The sequence below is a fragment of the Peromyscus eremicus genome, chromosome 4 (assembly GCF_949786415.1).
Source record: "Peromyscus eremicus chromosome 4, PerEre_H2_v1, whole genome shotgun sequence".
Taxonomy (NCBI): Eukaryota; Metazoa; Chordata; class Mammalia; order Rodentia; family Cricetidae; genus Peromyscus; species Peromyscus eremicus.
Window position 1 is genome coordinate 129,277,481 of NC_081419.1, and position 11,971 is coordinate 129,289,451.

Consider the following 11,971-nt stretch of genomic DNA (forward strand, 5'->3'; position numbering starts at 1 on the left):
GCACGGTTGAGGAGGTCGAGCGAGGCACCTGGGGGACACACAAGGGGACGTTCCAGCAGGCGGCTCAGTGAAGGACGAGACAGTGCCATGGGCAGCGTGGAGCTCAGGGCTGTGGTAGGAAGTACGTGGGTTGATTAAAGACAGTGGTTCTTGGCCTGTGGGTCGAGACCCCCGAGGTCAGCCAGCCCTTTTGCAGGGGTTGCCTAAGACCGTCAGGAATATCAGACATTACAGTTCATAACAGTAACAAAATTACAGTTTTGAAGTAGCAACAAAAATAAATTTAAGGTTGGGGGTCACCACAACGTGAAGAACTGTATTGAAAGATTGAGGACCACTGGTACTAGGACTTCAGGGTGTAACATTTAACTGGAGGTCAAGCTCCGTGCCTCAGTTGTCTCCATGCCCCAGCCCTGAGCCCGAGACTCCTGTCTGTAGTGGTATTTGCTCCACCCATGACCTTGGGCTCTAGGGCCCGAAAGAGGCAGTGCTTCTTGCCATTGTCAGAGCCCCTTCTCCCTGTTTCCTGCTTCCTGGTGTGATTGAACTGCCGGGAGGATTGGCTCCCGGTCAGATCAGAGGGCGATTTTAGCTGTCTACTCCGTTCTGTATTGTGAGTGTATTTCCTCGAGTTATATCCTAATGAATCCCTACCACCTTCCCATTAAATAGACTCACGTGGATTGATCTTTACACTCGTCCGCAAGGCTAGTAGGAGAGTGAGCCGTGGGGAGAACTGCTTCCCTGCTCCACATAGACAGCTCCATCTCCCCGACAAACTTAATCCGCCTTTCTTTTTTTTTTTTTAAATTTATTTATTTATTACATATACAGTATTCTGCTTGCACGTATGCCTGCAAGCCAGAAGAGGGCACCAGATCTCATTATAGATGGTTGTGAGCCACCATGTGGTTGCTGGGAATTGAACTCAGGACCTCTGGAAGAGCAGCCAGTGAGTGCTCTTAACCTCTGAGCCATCTCTCCAGCCCTTAATCCGCCTTTCTAAGGAAACTGACTCTGTCACTCAGACACACGACTCCTGGGGCCTCCTGGCCTTCTGGGAAGTCACAAGGCTCTGCCCTGGTGAAAGGGTATTGTGTGAAGAAGGAATTACGCTGACCAGTGGGGTTGGGCTTCTGGATTTGAGATAGGTTCTGTAATTTACTGGCTGTTTGACCGGCCAAGATTTCACTTTTCAAGCCTGTGGTTCTTTTTTCCTTTTCTTTCTTTTTTTTTCTTTCTTTTTTTTTTTTTTTTTTTTTTTTTTTTTTTTTTTTTTTTTTTTTTGGTTTTTCGAGACAGGGTTTCTCTGTGTAGCTTTGCGCCTTTCCTGGAACTCACTTGGTAGCCCAGGCTGGCCTCGAACTCACAGAGATCCGCCTGGCTCTGCCTCCCAAGTGCTGGGATTAAAGGCGTGCGCCACCACCGCCTGGTCTTTTCTTTCTTTCTTTTTTTTTTTTTTTTTTTTTTTTTTTTTAAAGATTTATTTATTTATTAGGTAAACAGCATGTATTCCTGCAGGCCAGAAGATGGCACCAGATCTCATTACAGATGGTTGTGAGCCACCATGTGGTTGCTGGGAATTGAACTCAGGACCTCTGGAAGAGCAGTCAGTGCTCTTAACCTCTGAGCCATCTCTCCAGCCCCTTCTTTCTTTTTTGTTTGTTTTCGGTTTGTTTGTTTGTTGGTTGGTTGGTTTCTGAGACAGTTTCTCTGTGTAACAGCCCTGACTGTCCTGGAACTTGCTCTGTAGCCCAGGCTGGCCTCAAATTCACAGAGATCTGCCTGCCTCTGCCTCCCGAGTGCTGGGGTTAAAGGCGTGTGCCACCACCGCCCGGCATCAAGCCTGCATTTCTAATGGATACGCAGGGAACGGTGGTTTCAGTGAGGCTGTGTGTAGCAGGTGATTTTGAACATTTTTTTTATTTGAGGGGTATGTGTGTGCTATGGCACATGTGTAGAGGTCAGAGGCTAGCTTGCAAGAGTTGGTTCTCTCCTTTCACAGAGTGGGTTCCCGGGATAGAACCCCAGTCATCAGGCTTAGAAGAAGACAGGCATCTTCACCCACTAAGTTATCTTACTGCCTTGGAGCTCACCCTATTTCCAGGCCTGTCCTGCGGCATAGCAAAAGGGAGGCATGAATCTGGGCACGAGGACGCTTCCTAGCCATGCTCTGAGGTTACGGAGTGTCCTGTCAATAACGTAACAAGACAGAGGCACTCTGCCTACTCCCCACCCAGACGCTACAGAAGCGTCCTGTAGAGGCAGCCCTCTGTGGTGGCCCTGCTTCTGTTGTCGTTGTTGGGTTGTTCTGTTTGGTTTTTTGAGACAGGGTTTCTCCGTGTAGCCCTGGCTGTCCTGTTACTCACTCTGTAGACCAGGCTGACCTGGAACTCACAGAGATCCACCTGCCTCTGCCTCCTGAGTGCTGGGACTAAAGGCGTGCGCCACCGTCACCTGGCTGTTGTTGTTAATGTGTATGTGCATGTCTGTATGAGTGCGTGCCGTGTGTGTGTGTGTGTGTGTGTGTGTGTGTGTGTGTGTGTGTAGGTGCCTGTGGAGGCCAGAAGGGTGTTGGATTCCCTGGAGCTGGAGCTAGAGGCAGTTGTGAGCCATGCCATGTGGGAGCCATGCCATGTGGGAGCCATGCCATGTGGGAGCCGGAACCAAATTCGGGTCCTCTGGAAAAACAGCAAGTTCTCTTTACCACTTACATTTTACATATTTTAAACATTTTTACATGCCAGGTTCCATTGTTCTCATTTTTTTTCACTACCCTCAAAGAAGGAACTGATACTGTGTCCATTTTAAAGTTGAAAAAGGACAGTCAGGGCCGGGCAGTGGTGGCGCACGCCTTTAATCCCAGCACTCGGGAGGCAGAGCCAGGCGGATCTCTGTGAGTTCGAGGCCAGCCTGGGCTACCAAGTGAGTTCCAGGAAAGGCACAAAGCTACACAGAGAAACCCTGTCTCGAAAAACCAAAAAAAAAAAAAAAAAAAAAAAAAAGGACAGTCAGATTTCAGCTTATCCAAAGTCAGACAGACACCTGGTTGGAGTGGTTAGCTCTGACCATCTAAGTAGGGCTCAGGGTTAGACCATTTGGTTCTCCCTTTCCCTGTGCCCTGACACACACACACACACACACACACACACCCCTTACACCAAACACCAATACCACACACATATTCACACACACTCCCAGATCCATCTCCCTTCTTGAACATGGTTTGTTTATGAAGAGGGTAGAGGATGGGACAACTTTGGACATGAGTTTAGCATAGTATGATTTTTGTCCCTCGCTCTGTACCCTAGGAGGAGTTGGTGCTCAGCAGACAGGCTCTGGAGGAGCAGCAGTCACATGGCCCACACTCAACCAACAGAGCAGACCAAGGGCCCAAAGCTGGACAAGACAGACAGCCTGGAGAGGTACGCTGGCCCGGGGGCGTAGGAGAAGCCTTGTCAACACTGTTCCCCTCCTTTGGGAATGGGTCTGTGAACCCAAACTGACAGATTGGTCCCTTTGCCCTCCAGCTCTCCTCCCTGTCTGTTGGGCTGCCCAGATGAGCATCACGGGTCTCCCCTGCAGGTAGCTGTGGCTGAGCCTAGTCCTGGGGTGGAGGAGGAGCAGTGGACACAAAGGCTTGAACGTCTGCAGGAAGCAGTGGCGCAGCTGGAATTTGACCGCAGCGAGCTGCAGCACCGCAACACGCAGCTGCGGACTACCTTAGAGCAGGTCAGGAACATGTGTTTCCTCCTCCGGGGCCCAGAGCTTCCTGTGCCTGTTTCTGAAACAGTTTTAGTAAATCAATAGCCATGCATGGTCTGTGAGCGCCTGCTCGTCATGCTAGGGAGCAGAGTAGTTGTGACAGGGCGGGAATAGTTCACAATAACCCACAGAGCTAGCCTCTGCTCCCACGACTGAGAGTTGACCTCCCTCCTCTGTACCAGGAGCACTTCTTTGTACCCTACCATATGCCCTCCCCAGCCCAGCAGTCTTACTTCCCATGGCTTCTAGCTCTCTACACTCACCCCTGCACATGTTCTGGCTCCACATCAACACGTGGTTTCTCACTTGCATATTGGCAGGTGGAGCGGGAACGGAGGAGGCTGAAGAGGGAGTCCATGCGCGCATCCCGAGCAGGGTCACTGGAGACGAGAGAAGCTTCATCCCCCGTACAGCAGGTTTACCCTGTTTCTGACCTGCCTTCTTCTTGCCTCTGTAGAAACTCAGCCCTCTGTAGTACACATCCCAGGCCACTCTTAGATGTAGAGACAGCCACTCCATTTCTCTAGAGAGCCTCTCCTGGCTTGATTCCACCCTTGGTCTGTCCTTGCCTTAGGAGCAGGTCCGACATCAGCGGGGAAGTGCAGTCAGGGATAGGGGTTCAGATCCACTCACTCTCAGACCAGTGCCTCAGGTCCCCCTGGGTCACCCAGAGTCCCTGGCGTCCAGGGGCTCTATAATGCTTACCAGCTCTTGACATGCCCAGAAGTTTGACCACAGCTTTGCATTTAAGAGCCCCTTAGTTCTGAGTTTACAAAGTTAGAGTTCTGATATGTCCTGGCACAGAGTCCTGTTCTCAGGGAAGGGGTTTGCCCTTCTGTGCCTGTCCCGTGGTAGGAGGAACTGCTTCCGGTCCTGAACATCTCCAGCTTCACCCCACTTCCTTGAACGTTTCCCAAGGGCAAACACTTACCTTTCTTCCCCTTTAGCCCAAAACTCCCACAAAACAGATCCGTGGAGAATGCTGACGTTAAATAAAACATTCCTCACAGAAGGTGTTGTCCATGGTGCTGCTGTGGGCCTCTTGGCCTCCTCTTGGCCTTGAGCCAAGCCCCATCACACTTCAGTTTAAGTTCAAGTACTCCTGGCCCTTAAGATGTTGCCCAGACCCCGGAGTGGGATGAGGAGTTCAGCACTGCCTGCCCAACAGATAGACCACCTTGAAGCCTCGCTGGCCCTGGAGCAGAGGCAGAGGTAGGGTGCTCTGGAAACTCCAGAGCAGGACAGCCCATTCTAACAGGGTCCATATTTGTTTTCCTTAGGATGGAAGAGGAGGTCAGAAAGGTTCCTCGGATAGCATGCATGTGCTTGAGCTTCAGAGAGAGGTATGTTCTGGAAGAATCCATTTCCTATTCCTCCTTTCCCTCATTGTACTCGGGCAACAAGGTTTAGTGTCTGTGCACTTCCAGCAGGCGAGGGAAAGTAGCTTTGGCACTCAGAGAACTTTGATCTCCATAGGAGACAAATGGTGCTCCAGTCCCAACTCCACCTGCAGTGTGGTACCAAGTCCAGGCCAACCTCCAGATCCATACTTAGAAAGGGAGAGGAGACGCAGAGCGGCGGTCTAGGGCAGAATAAGGCAAGAAGCACGGACTGGCCTGGCCCTCAGCTGTAGGCAGGCAGGACTGTGGACTCAGACACGGCCAGGCAAGCACCACACTCAGGAAACTACTCCAGTGCCTCCTGGGTCTCACCTAAAGGTCCCACACTCCTCTCTTTCTCCCCCCACCCCACCTGAGAGAACTGAAAAGTATAGATTTGATTTCTGAGCCTCTCTCAGAATCAGTAGTTACTGTCAGCAGGCTGACTCCAGCTGGACTGGGCTCTGCTTTGTAGTCTGTTAAAATCCACAAAGCCCCCTGACTCAGTCAAGAGAGGCCTTGGGACCTGCTCTTTCCTGGTGTGCCCCTTAGAGATGCCCTCAAGGCCTCTCCTCACCCTAGTTCCGAACAGTCCTTCATCTTGTCTGCCCATCTCACTCTTCCCATCTGAGCCATGGGAAGTTTGGTTGGTGATTCCCAGCCTTGGCTGCACCTTAGAATGATCTGGGGAGGAGTTCTGAAAAACCACTGACCCCTGGGCCTCACCATTCCAGTTCAGTTGGAATGTTTCCTCCCGAAAGTTCTGATGGGACGTTTACCTGGTCAAAATGTTCTATGTCTTAACTGGATTATGCCTAGGCATATCCATTATCAAAATTAAAACTGGGCATTTGACCAAATGTAAATTTTCCTGCAGTGAAGTTAATGAGGGGCTAGAGAGATGCTCAGCAGCTAAGAGCACTTGTGTTCCTGCAGAGGACCCAGGTTCGGTTCCCAGCACCGACATGGTGGCTCACAATCATCTACAAGTCCAGTTTCAGGGGGTCTGACGCCCTTTTCTGACCTCTGCAGGCACCAGACACACACGGTGCACATGCATACATGCAGGCCAAACAGTGTTACACATTTTTTAAGTAACTCTTCTAAAAATTAAAAAAATGAAGTTATTGAGTTTTACTGATGCTCGTAGCTCCCGTGAGTCACCTGTTGTCCTAATCTCATTGATAAAATACCTGAGAAGGGCAGTGTACAGGAAAAGGGGTTACTGTAGCTCACAGTTCCAGGTAACAGTCTGTCAGAGCAGGGAAGTCAAGGCTGTTGGGACTTAAAGCAGCTAGTCACGTCACAGTCCGCAGCTGAGAGTGAATGCATGCCTGCTTAGCTCACTCCACCCAGGACCCCAAGCCAAGGAAGGAATGGTACCATCGCCATGAGCTGGGTCTTCCCACATTGTTTATGTAGACAAGATGATCCCTCACAGACATGCCCGCAGGCCAACCTGGTGTACATAGTCCCCCACTGAGATTCTTCTCAGGTGCTGGATTGTGTTGACAGTTAAGCAACCATCCTAACTGTGGACAGGAGAACCCAGAGCAGAAGGGCCAGAGCAGCTTCCCAGCCCTCAACCGATATCCTCCTTGGTTTTCCTGTCCACCAGGTAGCCCTGCTGCGAGCCCAGCTGGCGTTGGAGCGAAAGCAGAGACAGGACTACATCGCGCAATCCGTGCAGACCAGCCGTGAGCTGGCCGGCCTGCGGCACAGCCTCTCCCACTCCCTCCTCACGGTGGCCCGGGCCCCCGAGGCCACTGTTCTAGAGGCTGAGACCCGAAAGCTGGATGAGTCCCTGAGTCAGAGTCTGACATCCCCGGGGCCAGTCCTGCTACATCCCAGTCTGGACACTGCTCAGACTACCCCCAGGTAGCAGCTGCAGCCAGGGCAGAACACAGCCAGCCAGGTGGCACACATCGGATGACTGCAGAGGGGGTCACAGTTCCCCCAACGCTACAAGTTTGCCAAAGGCAAGATTTAGCTCTGTTACCCAACTAGGAGGACCAGGTCAGCTGACAGTCCCAGGAAAAGAATGGGAACCCTCCAGGCCAGAGAGGGTCGCAGCTCACATGGGAATGAGGCAAATCGCATTTGCTTGCTGACCTCCTGTTACCCAGGAAGTGCCTTGTCCTGCCTGCGGGGCATCTGTTGTCTTTCCACCTGTTGAAGCAACCACAGTCCACACTAAGCCTGAAGGCCCGGTTGGCTCCAGCGGCACCTGGTACTCTGTCTTGGGCAGGAGCACCAAGTGCAGGGAGTGTCTGCTGCCTTCTTGGCTTCACCGTCTCCCCCACCTTCCCCTTTACAGTAAATCCCAGGTCTTTGTATTAGCCCTCGGCTGCTGTGTCCACTTCTGTAGATGGGCCGAAGGAGGACATCGAGGGGATTGGGAAGATTCACTGATTCCCGTATGGCAGCATGAACGTACCGCATGGCATGCTGTCTAACGGGAAGGTCACGTGAGAAAATCCTGGTCCAGCCTGAAGTGTGACTGATAAGAACCATGTAACAAGTCTGGTGAGGTGCTTGGCACTTGCCGCCAAGCCTGACAACCTGAGTTCTGTGCCCCGTCCCACAAGATGGGGGAATAAGTTGTCCTCTGACCTCCACACATGCATGACAGCACATCCATGCCCATACATATGCACATACATGTAAACAGAAAAAGAACCAAGTAATACATTAACAATTTAGAGGCAGCTCTGTGTATGAACAGAAGTACTGTAGAGGTTCCAAGGGAGCAAGGGAGTCACCCACGGACCCTTGAGGCATGGAGGAGTTAGTTGAGAATCCTGCTGAACAGTCTCATGGGGAACTGGTCTGTCTGTGGCAAAGGGTGGGACCAAGGTTAGAGGCTGGATTATAGCAGGCCTCGAGCTCTGACCCAGACAGTAAGCAGCCACCAAGTTTCTTTACCTAAATCAAGCTCTTTGACGCTTGGCTAACGTCACAGTCGTGATTCGGGAAGTCCATGTGGCTTTGCTCCTCATCACACACGGTTGTCTGCCTGAACACCCTCACGTGTCCCTTCCTGGGCACATCAGCTGGAAGTGACTGTGGCCTCTAAGTCCAACCCTGTGTCAGGCCAGTCAGCACAGCCTGGCCAAACCTGTCCCTTACAGAAAGGGCCAGGGGATATGGACTAGAACGCAGAGGCCGAAGACCATTGTTGGAGACTCCTTCAAAGCCTGAGAAAGGCAGCGCCCCCTCCTCTTTTCTTTGAGCGTTGGGAATAGAACGCAAGACGTGAGGTTACTGGGTGGTGTGTGTTCTCCCAGCAAGCCACGTCACCAGCCCTCTAGGCAGTTTTCTTGTTCTCCGTGCTCTGTGCTTGAGCCGAGCATGCTGTGCACGTGAGCCGAGCATGCTGTGCACGTGAGCCGAGCATGCTGTGCACGTGAGCCGAGCATGCTGTGCACGTGAGCCGAGCATGCTGTGCACGTGAGCCGAGCATGCTGTGCACATGAGCCTCTCACACTTTCTATTTTTGACAGTTAAGTACTTCATATGTGGTGCCTGTCCACACACACACACACACATTTTTGTATGTATTGTATCCCAGTTTCATCTTTTAGTATGTGCATATTTTTCTAGTTCCCGGTACTGAAGAGTCCCCTCTGAAAACAATGAAACTAACTTGAGTTTGATCGTGCTACTCAGTGTAGGAAATACGGTGAACCAATGCATTTTATTGGGGTTACTTATGGGAATATGGGCGAGGTCTAGTTACAGGAGTAGAAATGACCCAAAGACAGCGGCATCACCAAAAGCCCACCCCATGAGTGACACTCAAAAATGCTGGACACTTGTTGCTCACTGCATAATTGCAGGCAGCTCCACAGGTTGGCGAATCTTCCAGGCAGTTCTATTGATCTCTGCCTCCTTCCAGACAGCTGGGTTTGTCTGGGAGTGACTCTCACTGATACATACTTAGAGAGTGAAGGGTCTAGTGAATCTGCTCCATTTCTGGGACTTTCTGAAGCTTTTGACTTGTTTACTTGGGGAGCTTCCTGTAGGATGGAATTTTTGCCTCCCCTTAGAGGAAGGAGCTCCTGCGTCTTAAGGGGCTTTCCTCAAAAATGGAAGGGTTTTTGTCTTGTAGGAAAATGCTACACAACACTGGACGAGGCAGTGCATACTTGTAATGCCAGTCCTCAGGAGGCTGAGACCAGAACATCATGAGTTCAAGGTCAGCCTGGGCTACATTGTAATATTCTGCCCAAGAACAGACAGATCTCTGAGTTAGAGGCCAGCCTGGTCTACAGAGCAAGTTCCAGGATAGCCAGGGCTATACATAGTGAAAGATAGATGGATGAATAGATAGATGATAGATAAATAGATGATAGGTAGGTAGGTAGATAGATAGACAGACAGACAGATAGGTGATGACAGACAGACAGGCATTGCTATTAGGATCTGGCCTTTCCTCCACAGATACTGTGCTTACAGAGAAGAGAGCCAGACCAAGATTTTATTCAGTACCAGACTGATCTTATACCATTTTCTTTAGATCTTCACCTATGAATGTCTTCACAGTTATGTGGCTGTTGTCCTAAAACTCTCCAGCATTCATGCCTCAGCAGTTGTCACTTGTGAATGGTAGCTTTGTCTGTCCATCTTAGCTGACAAGCAACTTCTGTTTCTGCTTCTCTAGTCCATGCAGACAGGTCCGTCTGGGGGCCTTTGGTCTGGTTATCGTAATAGGACTGCTTTGCTGTTCTGATCCAAATCCAGAGAGGGTGGCCTGGCATATGAGAGGGATGTGCATGTCAGCAGGATGCATCCTGTTTTTTAGCCCTGGTTCTCTCTTTCATTTGGTGACAGGCTGTTTCTGGAGCTCGGAGAGAACAGAGCTTCCCCTCTCTAGGGAAGACAAACTGAACACAGTGTGATAAACACCTCCCAGACTTACCCTGGGCCTCAAAAAGCATCAACTAGCTGGTCCCTGATCTGCATGGGAAGGGGATCCCAGACAGGGAAGGGAGGGCCTGTGAAAAGGCAGAGGGCAACTACAGTTTTGGGGAACTGCACATGGACTGGAGAAGTAGCTCAGTGGTTAAGGGCGTTTGTTGCTCTTGCAGAGGACCTGTGTTTGGTTCTCAGCACCCCCACGGTGGCTCAGAGCCATCCGTAACTCCATTTCCAAGGAATCCAACTCCTTCTTCTGACCTCTGAGGGCACCAGGCATGAACATGGTGTACATACATACATGCAGCCAACATACTCTTACACATAAAATAATTTTTTAAAAAATTAAAGTGCAGAATATGAGAGAGGAAGGCAGGGTGGAGTGAGTGTATACACAGAACTTTGGCCTCCATGCTGAAGATACCAGGTAATGAATGCACTGAGTTCCTGCTGCCCATGCAGACCAGATCGTGAATTCCAGTATTGGCAGTTGTCCAGCTAGTTGCCCATGTTAGGTTGTACCTGGGCTAGCCTGAGTCCCTCCCCACAGCAGGAGCCACATCCTCCTTACCTCATCTTAACTATCTCGTGCCTCTAGGGAAATCAGACTGTTCCAAAATCTACAGTTGAGAAAGAATTGGAGATGGTGAAATTCTAGAAAGCTCCAGAGACCTAAGAAAATCCCTCAGATGCAATCCCCAGCATGGCAGCAGAGACTCCCCAGCATTCCTCCCATCTTCTCAAGGAGACCTCCCTGTACCTCCACACTGAGAAGGTCTTGCACATCTCCACTACCTTGTCATTCGGGGCACCAGATCCGCAAGCTCCAGGAACCACTGCTGCCTCCAGGAACCCTGGTGACTGGCATTCCTGGGACAGATGAAGGGTCCTGTGGTTTGACTCCTAGTATCTGCCTCAGCCCTGTGGATGGTGTCCTGACTCCTCCTGGGAACAATGGCAGAGACTAACAGAACCTGGGGCCGGCCTGACCTGGGCCCTACCACCTTCTCCTTAGTGCCTACCCGAAAGCCACGTACAATTGGTTGGTGTTGCTGAGGCCAGAGTTCCCCAGCATGACACAGGGCACACAGGGGAAATCAAAATGGTACAGGAGGGACCTGGAAATCACTTCCAGTAGCTTCTTCCACACTTTTCCAAGCTCGCTTATTGAGTTCATGCCCTGGTAACAGCAGAAAGAGAAGTTGGGGTTCTGGGGGGCCGAGACCGAAGAGGGGAGAAGCACACACAGCCAGGAGAAGAGGTTTGGGCCAGAGGATGGGGGAGGAACTGGGTCTGGGAGGAAAGTGAAGGGCTCAGGGCCCAGCTGACCACTGACCAGCCACCAGAGCGCTTTTGTCCTCCTCAAGTACCGCATGCTCTTCTCATAACACGCTTCAAACCAGTTCCATCCTCCAACTGTGTAGTGGCAGGTGGAGCAGTTGGGGGTCTGTGGAGGGCAGCCATGCTCCCCAAATTTGAAGCACAGCCAGTTAGAGTGCTGTGGTACCATGTATGTCCATTCCTGCTGGGGTGCTGATTCATGTGTCCAATCCAGGTAGGGAGCCATCAGCCACAAGACGAGCCCCCAAAAGACCCAGCAGTTCTCCATGTCTGGCCCAGACAATGGCTCATGGGGCAGACAGCAGACTGGCTTCTCTACCTGAAAGGACATGGGGCTGAGGCCATGGACAGTGCTAGCATCCCTTCATGCTGGTCTCCACAGTTCCCCAGCCTTTCTTCCAGCTTCAACTTTCCCCTCCTGTCCATTTTCTCACCCCCAGGGAGAGTTCTGACCTGGCCTAGAGGGAAGAAGCTAGAACAGACAGAGAGAGCATAAGTGCTCCCTGCAGAAGGAAAGACGGGCTGCCGGGGCCACCCCAGTCATCCCAGGGCATCACAAAGTCCACATT

At 51.2% G+C, this 11,971-nt stretch overlaps 2 protein-coding genes across 2 annotated transcripts in view; one reads left to right on the forward strand and one right to left on the reverse strand.

Annotated features, from left to right (window-relative positions):
- The window catches only part of Cep250 (centrosomal protein 250), a 47,788-nt gene extending 39,519 nt beyond the window's left edge, over positions 1–8,269 (forward strand). The window contains exons 29-33 of the mRNA XM_059261736.1: positions 3,312–3,425; positions 3,586–3,732; positions 4,086–4,181; positions 5,046–5,108; positions 6,763–8,269. Of these exons, the coding sequence (XP_059117719.1) occupies positions 3,312–3,425; positions 3,586–3,732; positions 4,086–4,181; positions 5,046–5,108; positions 6,763–7,026 (684 nt within the window). The 3' untranslated portion in view covers positions 7,027–8,269. The remainder of the gene's footprint in view (positions 1–3,311; positions 3,426–3,585; positions 3,733–4,085; positions 4,182–5,045; positions 5,109–6,762) is intronic.
- A 1,341-nt stretch (positions 8,270–9,610) lies between these two features.
- On the reverse strand, positions 9,611–11,937 carry C4H20orf173 (chromosome 4 C20orf173 homolog). The gene is made up of 6 exons (XM_059261738.1): positions 11,856–11,937; positions 11,398–11,721; positions 11,084–11,241; positions 10,857–11,006; positions 10,633–10,681; positions 9,611–9,897 (listed from the first exon to the last, which is right to left on the reverse strand). The coding sequence occupies exons 2-5, from the start codon at positions 11,668–11,670 to the stop codon at positions 10,639–10,641; spliced, it is 624 nt and encodes a 207-aa protein (XP_059117721.1). The 5' UTR covers positions 11,671–11,721; positions 11,856–11,937; the 3' UTR covers positions 9,611–9,897; positions 10,633–10,638.
- Between the last annotated feature and the right edge of the window lie 34 nt (positions 11,938–11,971).